Genomic DNA, 13208 nt, shown 5'->3' with positions numbered 1-13208 from the left:
CTAGCATCAGAAGGCTGGCCTTCAATAAGAGTTAAAGTTTTAAACTGCAGTGTGTCCTTTTCCTTCCCTCCTCCCCCACCCATCCCGGGCTACCTTTGCAATTATCCCCCTAGTTGTGTGATGAATTAATAAAGAATGCATGAATGTGAAGTAACAATGACTTTATTGCCTCTGCAAGCGGTGCTCGAAGGGGGGAGGAGAGGGTGGGGTGGTTGGCTTACAGGGAAGTAGAGTGAACCGGGTCGGGGAGGGCGGAGGGTTCATCAAGGAGAAACAAACAGAAGTTTCACACCGTAGCCTGGCCAGTCACAAAACTCGTTTTCAAAGCTTCTCTGATGTGCACCGCGCCCTGCTGTGCTCCTCTAACCGCCCTTGTGTCTGGCTGCGCGTAATCAGCGGCCAGGCGATTTGCCTCAACCTCCCACCCCGCCATAAATGTCTCCCCCTTACTCTCACAGATATTGTGGAGTGCACAGCAAGCAGTAATAACAATGGGGATATTCTTTTCGCTAAGGTCTGAGCGAGTCAGTAAGCTGCGCCAGCGCGCTTTTAAACGTCCAAATGCACATTCCACCACCATTCGGCACTTGCTCAGCCTGTAGTTGAACAGGTCCTGACTCCTGTCCAGGCTGCCTATGTACGGCTTCATGAGCCATGGCATTAAGGGGTAGGCTGGGTCCCCAAGGATCACGATAGGCATTTCAACATCCCCAACGGTTATTTTCTGGTCCGGGAAGAAAGTCCCTTCCTCCAGCTTTTGAAACAGAGCAGAGTGCCTGAAGACGCGAGCATCATGTACCTTTCCCGGCCATCCCACGTTGATGTTGGTGAAACGTCCCTTGTGATCCACCAGGGCTTGCAGCAGCATTGAAAAGTACCCCTTGCGGTTTATGTACTCGGTGGCTTGGTGCTCCGGTGCCAAGATAGGGATATGAGTTCCGTCTATGGCCCCACCACAGTTTCGGAATCCCATTGCAGCAAAGCCATCCACTATGGCCTGCACGTTTCCCAGAGTCACTACCCTTGATATCACCAGGTCTTTCATTGCCCTGGCAACTTGGATCACAGCAGCCCCCACAGTAGATTTGCCCACTCCAAATTGATTCCCGACTGACCGGTAGCTGTCTGGCGTTGCAAGCTTCCACAGGGCTATCGCCACTCGCTTCTCAACTGTGAGGGCTGCTCTCATCCTGGTATTCTGGTGCTTCAGGGCAGGGGAAAGCAAGTCACAAAGTTCCATGAAAGTGCCCTTACGCATGCGAAAGTTTCACAGCCACTGGGAATCGTCCCACACCTGCAGCACGATGCGGTCCCACCTGTCTGTGCTTGTTTCCCGGGCCCAGAATCGGCGTTCCACGGCATGAACCTGCCCCAGTAACACCATGATTTCCACATTGCTGGGGCCTGTGCCTTGTGAGAGGTCTATGTCCATGTCAATTTCCTCATCACTCTCATCGCCGCGCTGCAATCGCCTCCTCGGCTGGTCCTGGTTTAGCTTTGGCATGTTCTGGCTCTGCATATACTCCAGGACAATGCGCGTGGTGTTCATAGTGCTCATAATTGCCGCAGTGATCTGAGCGGGCTCCATGATTCCAGTGCTAGCTATGGCGTCTGGTCTGAAAAAAGGCGCGAAACTAGTATCTGACGGACCAGGGGAAGGAGGGAGGGAGGGGCGAGTGACGACATGGCGTACAGGTACAGGGAATTAAAATCAACAAAGGTGGCTGTGCATCAGGGAGAAACACAAACAACTGTCACACAGAATGGCCCCCCCCAAAGATTGAACTCAAAAGCCTGGGTTTAGCAGGCCGTTGATTTGACGGAGGGAGGGGGAAGCAAATGAATACAGAACAAATCTATTTTTTACATCTTAAGACGACGGTGCAGCATGACTGATAGCCCTCGGCATCTTCTGGGTGCTTGGCAGCAAATACTGGGCGCTTGGCAGTTAGTGTACTAAGACTGATAGCCACTGCAGTATGACGACGATGGATACCAGTCGTAATATACTATCTACTGCCAAAAGGCAAGGGGCTGCTGCTGTATAGCAATGCAGCCCCACGTCTGCCAGCACCCAGATCGCCCTCGGCCTCTTCTGGGTGCTTAGCAGAAAATACTGGGCACTTGGCAGAAAATAGTATACTACGACTGATAGCCATCATTGTCAAGACAGTTCGATAGGACTGAGCATGTCTGCCCAGGTTCCCATGATTGACAGCCACTGCAGTACGATGACGACGGATACCAGTCATAATAAACCATCTACTGCCAAAAGGCAAAAGGCAAGGGCTGGTGCAATGCAGCCCTACGGCTGCCAGCACCCAGATCGCCGATGAAGGCTACCAGTCATGCTGCACCGTCTACCGCCAAAAGGCAGTTAGCTGCTGCTGCTGTGTAGCAATGCAGTCCCACGTCTGCCGGCACCCAGATGACATATGGTGACGGTGAGCTGAGCTGAGCGGGCTCCATGCTTGCCGTGGTATGTTGTCTGCACAGGTAACCCAGGTAAAAAGGCGTGAATCTATTGTCTGCCGTTGCTCTGACGGAGGGGGAGGGGCCTGACGACATGTACCCAGAACCCCCCGCGACACTGTTTTGCATCATTCGGGCATTGGGATCTCAACCCAGAATTCCAATGGGCGGCGGAGACTGCGGGAACTGTGGGATAGCTACCCATAGTGCAATGCTCCGGAAGTCGACGCTAGCCTCGGTACTGTGGACGCGGTCCGCCGAATAGAGCACTTAGAGCATTTTATGTGGGGACACACACAATCGGCTGTATACAACCGATTTCTATAAAACCGGCTTCTATTAATTCGACCTAATTTCGTAGTGTAGACATACCCTTACACAGTAGTATCCTTATCCTCTATTTATTAACAATTACCAAGCAGAATACACATACTAAGCATACAATGCCATGTTCACCAATCCTGATCAGGCTGGCAGACTTTCCCTGTTGGCAGGCAAGGTCAGCCTTGTCTGGATTCTGGTTGCTGCACATCACGGTCGTGCAGAGAATTCTTATCAGCTTTGATCTTAGGCTGTGTCTCAGGGCAGGTCTACACTACAGCCAGTATCAATGCTCTGAGATCAATCCACTGGCAGTCGATTTAGCGGGTCTAGGAAAGACCCACCAAATCGACTGCAGATCACTCTCCAATCGACCCATGTACTCTACCCCCAATGAGATTTTCTCCCGTCGACCAGGGCCGGCTCCAGGCACCAGCTTGTCAAGCAGGTGCTTGGGGCAGCCACTCCGGAGAGGGGCGGTACGTCCAGCTATTCGGCGGCAATTCGGCGGATGGTCCCTCACTCCGGCTCGGAGCGAAGGACCTCCCGCCGAATTGCTGCCGCAGATCAAAAAAAAATTATTTTTTTTTGGCTGCTTGGGGCGGCCAAAACCCTGGAGCTGGCCCTGCCATCAACCCCCCCGTGGTGTAGACCCCGCAGTAAGTCGTCCTAAGGTACATCGACTCCAGCTACGTTATTCACGTAGCTGGAGTTGCGTAGCGTTGGTTGACCTACCGCGGAAGTGTAGATGTAGCCTTAGAGGTGACTTCTTCTTCTTCTTCCAGGTCTTTCCTTCTTATTATTCTTCTGCTTCTTCTCTGCTGGTCTCCTTCTTGGCCCACAGTTTATATAGTGAAACTTGAGTCCTGCTTAGCTATACCTTAACCAATCATTTTACTAAAATTTTACTATCCAATCCTAACATGTAACAAAATTCTCTAACCTAATCATACCCCACCGCCTTAATTAATTTACACCTAGCAAAATTAATTATGTAACAGACAGAAACAATCAAAGAACCAGACAGATCATACAGACAAACAATAGAGAAGTGGGGACCATAAAGATAAAACAATAAAGAAATGAGGATTTCACAACCACAACTATTAATAAGTGATTTCTTGCCAGACAGGATGCTATCAAACTAAGTTTTCTTTAACCATCTTAAGCTCTGTTTCTTTATCTGGTGATGGTGGGTGCTATTAGGACAGGACTGCCTTCTTAACAGCCTGATATTACGTTGTTTTAATGTCATTTAGATGAAATGTGAGGATGTGCCTTCCTGCTTCTTAGCTAATGGCTACTGCTCTCCTAATATGGCTGCAGACAAAGACTTTTGGCCTTACAATAGGGCTACAAGAAAAGGCCTTATCCTTACAGCATGGCCTAATGGCCTGAGACAATGTGGCGGCCCATGAGCATAGGGCAAAGCGACCTAGCAGCCAGAGTCAATATAGCGGCCCTTGAGTGCAAGGTAGAGCGGCCTAGTGTCCAGAGTCAGTACAGTGGCCCTTGAGTGCAGGGATGCACAGCCTAATGGCCAAATCTGGGGGCTGCCACCAAAGGGTGTGGCAGCCAGGCCCACTCAACAACACCAGGTCCCGACCCAGGGCCATAACAATGGCGGAATAGTCCACCACTGGGTCAGTGGGGAATTCAACCGCAACACACTGACCTTACATGGGTGGGAGATACCACTCACTCCATCTCCCTGGGTCACTTCCTACCAGGCTTCCTGAAGCTGCAGTCTATGTGATGTCAGGCTCTCTGGGCTCCTTGGCACAGGTAACTCCCTGGGACTCTGACTCCAACTGGTCAGCTGTAGTCAACAGGTCTCCAGTCTGGGTCTCGGGATCTCCAGCTCCCGCAGACAAGGGCTGTAACGGCTTCTGGGCTGGAGCCTCCACCACGGGTCCTTCCTCCTTGGTGGTCAGCACAGACTGAGTTGAGCTGCTCTCCTTTATACTAGCACAGCAGTTGGAACATGCCCAGCAGGGTTTGAGAGGCAGGACTTCCTCTGCCCATTGTGTGGGATTAACCCTTTCCTTCCTAGTTTGGGGTATGCATACCCCATCACAGATGGAAATGACGGGTCCGAGGCTGGAGAGCGGCACTGGCATGGCGATAAAATGGGAACAAGGGGTCAGAGGCTGTAGGGCAGCACACGCACCGAGATAGAATGGGAACGAGGGGTCTGAGGTGGAGGGCGGTGCCGGCATGGCGATAGGATGGGAACAAGGGGTCTGAGGTGGAGGGCGGTGCTGGCACGGCGATAGGATGGGAATGAGGGGTCCAAGGCCTGAGGGCGGCATTGGCATGGCGATAGGACAGGAACAAGGTGTCCGAAGCTGGAGGGCAGTGCCGGCACACCGAAGGGCTGGATGAGATTGTAGGAGGGAGCCATCACCACTTGTGACTGGACTCTTTTGCCCTTGTAGGTTTCATGTGACCCACATTGAGAAGAAGCCCATTTTCCCGGAGCAGCAGGATGTGTCGCTTCCTGATGGCAGCAAGGAAGCTGGTGACAGAGACCTGGCAGCCCACAGCAATGAACAGCTCCATCAGGAGGATCTGCAAAATGGAACCATCCAGACAGAGGGTTGTCCAAATGGAACAGGCCAAGGGGAGGATCCTCCCAATGCACCAGTCAAGGCAAATACTCCCACCAATGGGCCAGTGGGGAAGAGGTTCGGTAAGACAGGCTCGCTGCAGGACCTTGACCTCCAAGACCTTGCCCCAGGGAATGGACGTGACCAAAGCAAGGGGGAGGGGCTTCAGACCCCAGCACCCTGTGCTCCTGGAGTCCCTGCAGACTTGCAGGAGGAGGTGAAATGGGCTGAGCCACACAATGCCCTGCAGGAGGAGGCTGTGCCAGGGGCAGCTAATGAAACGGCAGAAGTTAAAGGGAGCCAAGGTGTGCAAGAAGGAGCCCGAGCTGCCATGGCAGGAAACAAGGATGCCAACAGGAAAGAATCCAGAGTGGAGGACATAGGGCAACAGGTAAGGACCCCTCCACTCCTTCCTCATCCCCAGTGCAGGGTATGCAAAGTCCGCGTGGGGCTTCCCGAGCAGTCACTCTGCAGGGAGTCGTGGCTGAGGGGTGTAAAACTACAAGGGGATAAGAAAGTTCGGGCAGATATCAAAGCCCGCACAGCGTATCCAAAGCCTGGAAGTGTTTGGTGCTGCTGAGCAGACCAGGTACCATGAGTCCCCAGATCCACTGAGTTAGTGCAATGTGGAGGCAGCACAGTGGGCGCAGTGCAGGACAAGCAGACAAAGTGTTATGCTGTGAGTCATTGCTCAGGTTTCCTTTAGACTTGGGTTCTGGAGACGGGGAGCAGATCTGCCCACTCCAGCATAACTGCCCACTGGAGGGGCTCTCTGAGAGCAGCTCCCTCAGCACCAGGCCTGCAAAGGCCCCACAGACTTCAGCCCATTAGTGTGATGGACCTCAGCTCCTTGAGGCAGAAATTGCCCAGACATTGGTAATGTGGATCTGTCTCCTTCCCTGGAGCAGAGCCCAGGGGCTGCGGGCACCTTCTACAGGCCCTGATGGGAGAAAATGGTCCTTTTCTGGGAGGGGCAGGGGAAAGACCAAGCATGTTCTCAGGGAGGGCTGGGGTCCCTGCATGGGGCAGCTGTTACTAGCTTTGCCCATTACTTTGGGGTATCCTCATTTATTAGGGTTACTCTTCTGGGGGAGGGAGGGGGTTCTGTACTTCTATCAATGTACTGCTTGTGTCACTTGTGTTCTCATAAGGAGCTCTACTTCTCCCTGCTGCAAGTCCCTCCCAATGGAGCTATCCTGCAGGACCTAGGTTCCCCAGGGCTGGGTTCTTCCAGCTCCAGAATCAGACTAACACACACACACACACTCTCTCTCTCTCTCTCTCTCTCTCTCACAGAGTGCATCTGAGAGGACTGGGTTAATCAGCACTCACAAGCTGACTCCTTATATGTCCCTGGACTCAGCAGGCTGGGTCGAGCAGCACTTCCTAGCTGCCACCCTCATATGTCCCAGGTTCAGCACGTCTCTATCCCCACTTTCACGTTACAATTGTTCTGGTAGTAACCCCACTTGATGAGCAAACCCCACAGAATTTTTGGGTGCTGCAGGGATCGTTTAGCTTAGGTACGAGGAGCGTTGCTGCAGAGCGAATGAGGAACCAAAAAACACCCACGAAGGGGAGAGAGAGAAACAACCAGGTTAATCTTGAAAGTTATTTATTGCCAGGTAATAACCATAGGGGAGCCAACAAACAAAACATTTATAATGTTAAATCTAACTTAAACTTGATTATAAAAGTCAGGTTTAGAAGGCTATACCGAGAGAGAGGAGTGAGAGCTGGGTTCTCACCACTCCATGAAGCTTGAATCGATTGGGGGGTCCCAGGTGGTGGGGTAGCTGCGGGTCCGGAGTGCTGGAGACCGGCAGAGCCCCCAGCATGATCAGTCAGGAGAAGGTGAAGTCCCAATGGAACTGATACAGATTTTGGATCCAGACATCAGAACACTTACTTGAGCATGGATAGGGGTTTTTGTAGAGCAGGCCTGCACAACTCGTAAAGCGGCGAGGACCATATTACTCCAAAGAAAACAGCTGAGGGCCGAAACTCCCCGAGCGCCGCCAACCCCCTCCCCCAGCGCCACCCAGCCCCCCCAAAACAACCCCCCCCAGCGCCGCCGAAACACCCCTCCCCCCCGTGCCACCTGCCCCGCGAAAACAAACCCTCCTTCCCCAGCGCCGCCCCACCGAAACCGCAGTATTGAACCTCGGTAATATGTTATAGCGGGCCCCTAAGGTAGTATAATTAAGGTAAAAGAAAAATGTCTTTTTGCTAGAAGTAGAATAAGATCTTCCGCCCACTTTGTAATCAATTGCCCTGTTGAATGAATGAGGTGTGAATGAGGAACGCGTGGAAGGCAGGCACCTCCAGACAGCTGCAACCCTTGGATAGGGTTACCATATGTCCGGTTTTTCCCGGACATGTCCGGCTTTTTGGTAATCAAACCCCCGTCCGGGGGGAATTGCCAAGAAGCTGAACATGTCCGGGAAAAATATCGGCCGGGCACTTCCCCTCCCGGGCTCCAGCTGCTCTGCTCCTCCCCTGACTCTTCGGCTCTGTTTAAGAGCCAAGCTGCCCAAGCGCTACCGGCTTCGGGCAGCCCCCTTGCCTCCGGACCCCAGCCGCCGGCCGGGCACTTCCCCTCCCGGGCTCCAGCTGCTCTGCTCCTCCCCTGACTCTTTGGCTCTGTTTAAGAGCCAAGCTGCCCGAGCGCTACCGGCTTCGGGCAGCCCCCTTGCCTCCGGACCCTGAGCCGCCGACCGGGCACTTCCCCTCCCGGGCTCAAGCTGCTCTGCTCCGGCAGCGCAGGGTCCGGAGGCAAGGGGGCTGCCCGAAGCCGGTAGCGCTCGGGCAGCTTGGCTCTTAAACAGAGCCAAAGAGTCAGGGGAGGAGCAGAGCAGCTGGAGCCCGGGAGGGGAAGTGCCCGGCCGGGGGCACAGGGTCCGGAGGCATGGGGGCTGCCCAAAGCTGGTAGCGCTCGGGCAGCTTGGCTCTTAAACAGAGCCGAAGAGTCAGGGGAGGAGCACAGCAGCCGGAGCCTGGGAGGGGAAGTGCCTGGCCGGGGGCACAGGGTCCGGAGGCATGGGGGCTGCCCGAAGCCCGAGCGCTACCGGCTTCACAGTTTGCCAGGCAGCCTCCAGACCCTGCGCCCCCGGCTGGGCGCTTCCCCTCCTGGGCTCCAGCTGCGCTGGGGAAGCGCCAGCCGGGGGCGCAGGTTCTGGAGGCTGCCCGGCAAACCGTGAAGCCGGTAGCACTCGGGCAGCCCTTTTCGCGTGGCTGGGAGGGAGGAAGGGGAGTTAGGGCGGGGACTTTGGGGAAGGGGCGGGGAATGGGCGGAGTTGGGGCAGGGCCGGGGTGGGAAAGGGGCGGGGCCAGGGCCCGTGGAGTGTCCTCTTTTTTTATTTTTTAAATATGGTAACCCTACCCTTGGAGATGGCAGGGCCGGCTCTAGGATTTTTGCCGCCCCAAGCAAAAAAAATGTTGGCCGCCTCCCCTTTCTTTTTCGTGCTCCTCTGCCCCCGGCCCCACCCCAACTCCACCCCTTCCGAACCCCTTCCCCAAATCCCAAGCACCGCCTCCTCCCCCGGCGTGCCATATTTCTCCCCCCCATTGCTTCCTGCGGGCCCCCTGTGACCTCCCGCCCTAGCTCACCTCCGCTCCGCCTGCTCCCCCGGGCATGCTGCCACTCCGCTTCTCCCCCCTCCCTCTCAGGCGAGGGAGGGCGGAGAAGCGGAGTAGCAGCGCGTTCAGGGGAGCAGGCAGAGCAGAGGTGAGCTAGGGTGGGGGGGCGCAGGAAGTAACGGGGGGGTAGAGGAACCGCTCCCTGCTCCAGCTCACCTCCGCTGCCTCCACCGAGCGCCCCGCCGCTTGGCTTCTCCTCCCTCCCAGCCTTGCTGCGCGAAACAGCTGTTTCGCGTGTGGCAAGCCTGGGAGGGAGGGGGGAGAAGCAGAGCGGCGGCGGCGCGCTCAGGGGAGCAGGCGGAGGCGAGCTGGGGTGGCGAGGGCACTTTTTCCCCATGCCCCGGAGTCGGCACCTATGATGGCCAGCGCCAGAATGCCGCCCCTAGAAATGTGCCGCCCCAAGCACCTGCTTGTTTTGCTAGTGCCTAGAGCCGGCCTTGGGAGAGGGGATGGGAGCCAGACCAGATCAGTAGAACAGGTCAGCCACCGACTCACCACTTGCCTCCTCACCCCCCGTCCCACGGCTCGCCTACTCACCCCCCGCCACTGCCTGCTCACTCGCCTCCTCAGCCCCCCACCCCTCCCGGCTCGCCTGCCCCCCCTGCCACTGCCCGCCCACTCGCCTCCTCAGCCCTCCACCTGCCCGGCTCGCCTACTCATTCCCCGCCACTGCCCGCCCACTCACCTACTCAGGCCCCCTCCCTCACCCGCTGCTTGCCTACTCACCCCCCCGCGGGCCGCACAGTGAGCCCACGTGGGCCACATGCGGCCCCCGGGCCACATGTTGTGCAGGCCTGTTGTAGAGAAACATAAATGGTTCAAGGGAGAACACTAGATTTGTTTATGTGTAAACAAGGGAAAATACCAAAGTTGTTTTGTTCAGGCTAGACATGGGAGCTGATCATTCCTGGCTTTGGGCGGTGTTCATTGGAGGGAGCTCACAATGCAATTAGGGAGCTTCACTATTTTGGATACCAATAAAGGATTCATTACTAGAATTGGTCTGATAACTACTGAGCTGGGTGTGTGCAGGCATAGGTTCATTAACATCTGGAGCAGAGATCCCCCATCATGCAACGCTTCCCTGCTTTTCTGGTCCCAGAGTTCCGTGCAGTTCTTGCCTTGGAATCTCTGTTCTCCATTCTGTATGCCAATGGAGATGCCTCCTTGTCCCATCTTCGATACAAATGAGGCTAGGGGAGTTTCCTTAATCCTGTCATGCTTATCCCAGGGGTTTAGTTGTGTCTCCCACTGCCTTTTCATTGCTTTTTGTAAGTCTCTCTTCTGATGCAGATTTGGTTCAAGTAGAGGCTGGGGGGGCGGGTGTCTTTCGTGAGTCAGATGGGCTAAGTACTGTGCCCTGGTTCCCCAAGAACACAGAGTTGCTAGGTAACGAGTCCCCCTGTTGATGGGGTGCTTGTGATGAGCGAGTATCCCCATCACATCCTTACTCTGTGGTACCGGGTCTGATCTTCAATCCATTGCAGCCACCGCATCAGTTGCTGGATCCAGCAAACCAGTAGAGCCAGACCAATTGCTAGTATAATTTGGAAACCGATGATCACTACAATGGGGTGAAGCATGATATTCAAAAGACCTGTTGCACTGGGGCTCCACCCAAGCAAATCAGGAGCGATGGCCTGTGTTTTTAACTGTGGCTGCTAGCTTAGAGATATCCTGGTTGTGGTGTTGAATCTCGAGTTTGCCATTCTCCCCAAAAGTTCTGCAGCTCAGTTTGTAAGGAGGGATGAGTTAATAGTCCCTTAATGGCAGTGAGACCCATTCCCAGTGAAATGGGGGAAACCTCCTTGTAGAGCTCAGGATAGGCTTTTAAATGTTGTATAGTCCATATAGGAACTGTAAACTTAATATTACAACTAACAATAGTGGTTACATTACAGAAATAGCGATTAACGTAAGGCACCGTGGGTTGAATCCAATGTCCATTAATCAATATAATAGTACATCTCGTTCTTACACACACACACATGCTTTACCAACATAGATAAAAACAGACCCCTTTTCCTGGATAACATCGAAGGAACAGTGAGACTTATTCCCAGGTTGTGGGAAGAAGCATTCATCATGGTCCTCCAATGCTTGATCTTCAGAGATCTAGCCCAAACCTTCTTTTCTCCTACACCCCTTTACATTTACTGTGTTACACACATTATCTTTCTGCCAGGCCCAAGTGTTAGGATCTCTGGAGTACATTACTGAGTTATCATTAATCTGTAATCCCAGTGGGACTACTGGGTGGATTACTCTAATTTCTTTGTCTGTCACAGTTATCAAGAATAACCGCAAGCTTTGCTGGTGGTGATTGTACGAAGCGTTACTTAGTCTCCACCAGGGCTGGAGGGCTAATTCTTCCTCCGTTACATTGGGCCGAATCAAGTTGATTGCCTCCATGGGAATTTGTCCTGCTATGGCTTGCCGAATCATTCCCATGATTACATTCTGGGTGAGAGCCTGAGCTTGCTCACACGCTGAGGTCAATGAGACATTATTCTTGAGGGACTGTACACCAGACATCATTAAGTCTTCATCTTTTTCTAGGAGTCTTTCCCACCAAGGAAATACCTTACTTATTAACTGCTGTTCCTCACTTAACTGTTTCAAAGATGCTGTTAATGGGGTTCCCATCTGTCAAGGCTGATTCCCCACTCTGGCGCTTCAAGTGCAGAAGGTGGGAGCCTGCAAGGATTCTAAAAATTAATACTGGCCACTCCAGGCTTGTATTAAACTCCCAAGGTTACAGCTTTTCTCTGACCTTGGATGGGTAGATGCTGCCACCACCCAAGTGCAGAACCCCTTTGAGAGCCCAGGAAGGCGCACTTGGGAATTCCTTCCTGTGGGGTACCCTCAAGCCCTTTCACCTCTCCTCCAGGGAAGAGCTGAGAAAGAAAAACAAAGGAAATCAGCTGTTGCCACCAGCTAAATAAAACAATGTGCACAAACCTCTTAGGACACAGAAATTCAATTCTGTTTTTTAAAAAAGGTAAATTATATTAAAATTTTAAAGGAAGAAAATACATTTGGGAACTTAGGCTATTGCTAGATTTAAAGAGAGCAACTACAACGATTAAGCATCAAGAATAGTTTCTTGAGGTCCAGCGTTAAGGTTATAAGCAAAACAAAAGCATTTGGGGTTAGCACAGAGGAGTCCACAAGCCATAAAGAAATAAAAAGGATAAACCTAATCGTGTCTTCCTAGACATTTCCTGATCTACTTACAGATCTGGGATTTCAACTGAGTAGTTTCTAGGTATGATACTGAAGATTTTTCATACCTGGCCCCAAGCTTCTTACAGCATAGCTGCTCCCTGTCTGCCTCTCCCTGAGAGCAACCACAGACAGACAAAGGGGAAATTTCCCCCCAATTTTAAAAAGTTCTAGCCTTCCCATTGGCTCTTTTGGTCAGGTGCCCACTCCCTTCCTTTTACTTATGCATAGTAGGGAGACTTTTTAACCCTTTACAGGTAAAGCAAGTAGAGAACAGCTACTAAGAGGGATTTTATAGCTAACTGGCTGGCTGGGTGTCCATAAGAGGGAGCTACCCCCCCTTTCATTTATCACACCATCTTTTCTATATTTTCAGTGGCATATTAGCCAGAACTTCTATGTTTGCAACGTCAACTAAAGAGATTCCTGTTCCTACAGGTGTAATCCAATTACTTAATTCCCTTTTTACTCTATTTACATGGTCAGCCCCTTGCCACATTCTTACCCATTCATCCCAACCCTTATGGCTATTCCAATCAAGGGAGCGCATACAGGTGCTATGTGAGAGATATTCATGCCTTCTAAGTGGATTTGAACCTCCTTCAGAGAAGTCTGAGGTTGAAGAATCAAATGTTGATCCAATTTCAACAGATGGGGTACTGAAATTGGGACTCTTAAACGTCAGAGGGGAGCGAGGTTTGTGATCAGAGGGTCAAAATTTAAAACTGTTTTTTGCTGTTGGCCCAATTTCATTCTGTACAATCTGGGCTCATGGAATCCCTCCGAAATGGCAATGTGCCCATAGAATTTAAACCAAATTGTTGGCATGAGCTTGTCACAATGTGTGCCCTTTAATGGAACTACCCAGTCTGGGGTACCTTGCTGAATCAAGTCATGTCCAGCTAAAGTCCAGTTCACAAGGAACCATGTGATATTCTTGCC

The 13208-nt window shown here is 52.6% G+C and overlaps 1 protein-coding gene across 1 annotated transcript in view; it reads left to right on the top strand.

The window, feature by feature from the left end:
* RELL2 (RELT like 2) overlaps positions 1–10349 on the top strand; it is a 32621-nt gene extending 22272 nt beyond the window's left edge. The window contains exons 5-6 of the mRNA XM_065409939.1: positions 5232–5793; positions 10335–10349. Of these exons, the coding sequence (XP_065266011.1) occupies positions 5232–5793; positions 10335–10349 (577 nt within the window). The remainder of the gene's footprint in view (positions 1–5231; positions 5794–10334) is intronic.
* Positions 10350–13208: the final 2859 nt, after the last annotated feature.

Source organism: Emys orbicularis, chromosome 8 (assembly GCF_028017835.1).
Source record: "Emys orbicularis isolate rEmyOrb1 chromosome 8, rEmyOrb1.hap1, whole genome shotgun sequence".
In the NCBI taxonomy this organism is placed as follows: domain Eukaryota; kingdom Metazoa; phylum Chordata; order Testudines; family Emydidae; genus Emys; species Emys orbicularis.
The sequence above is the reverse complement of the archived record's forward strand: the minus strand, read 5'-3'. Positions and strand labels throughout refer to the sequence as shown.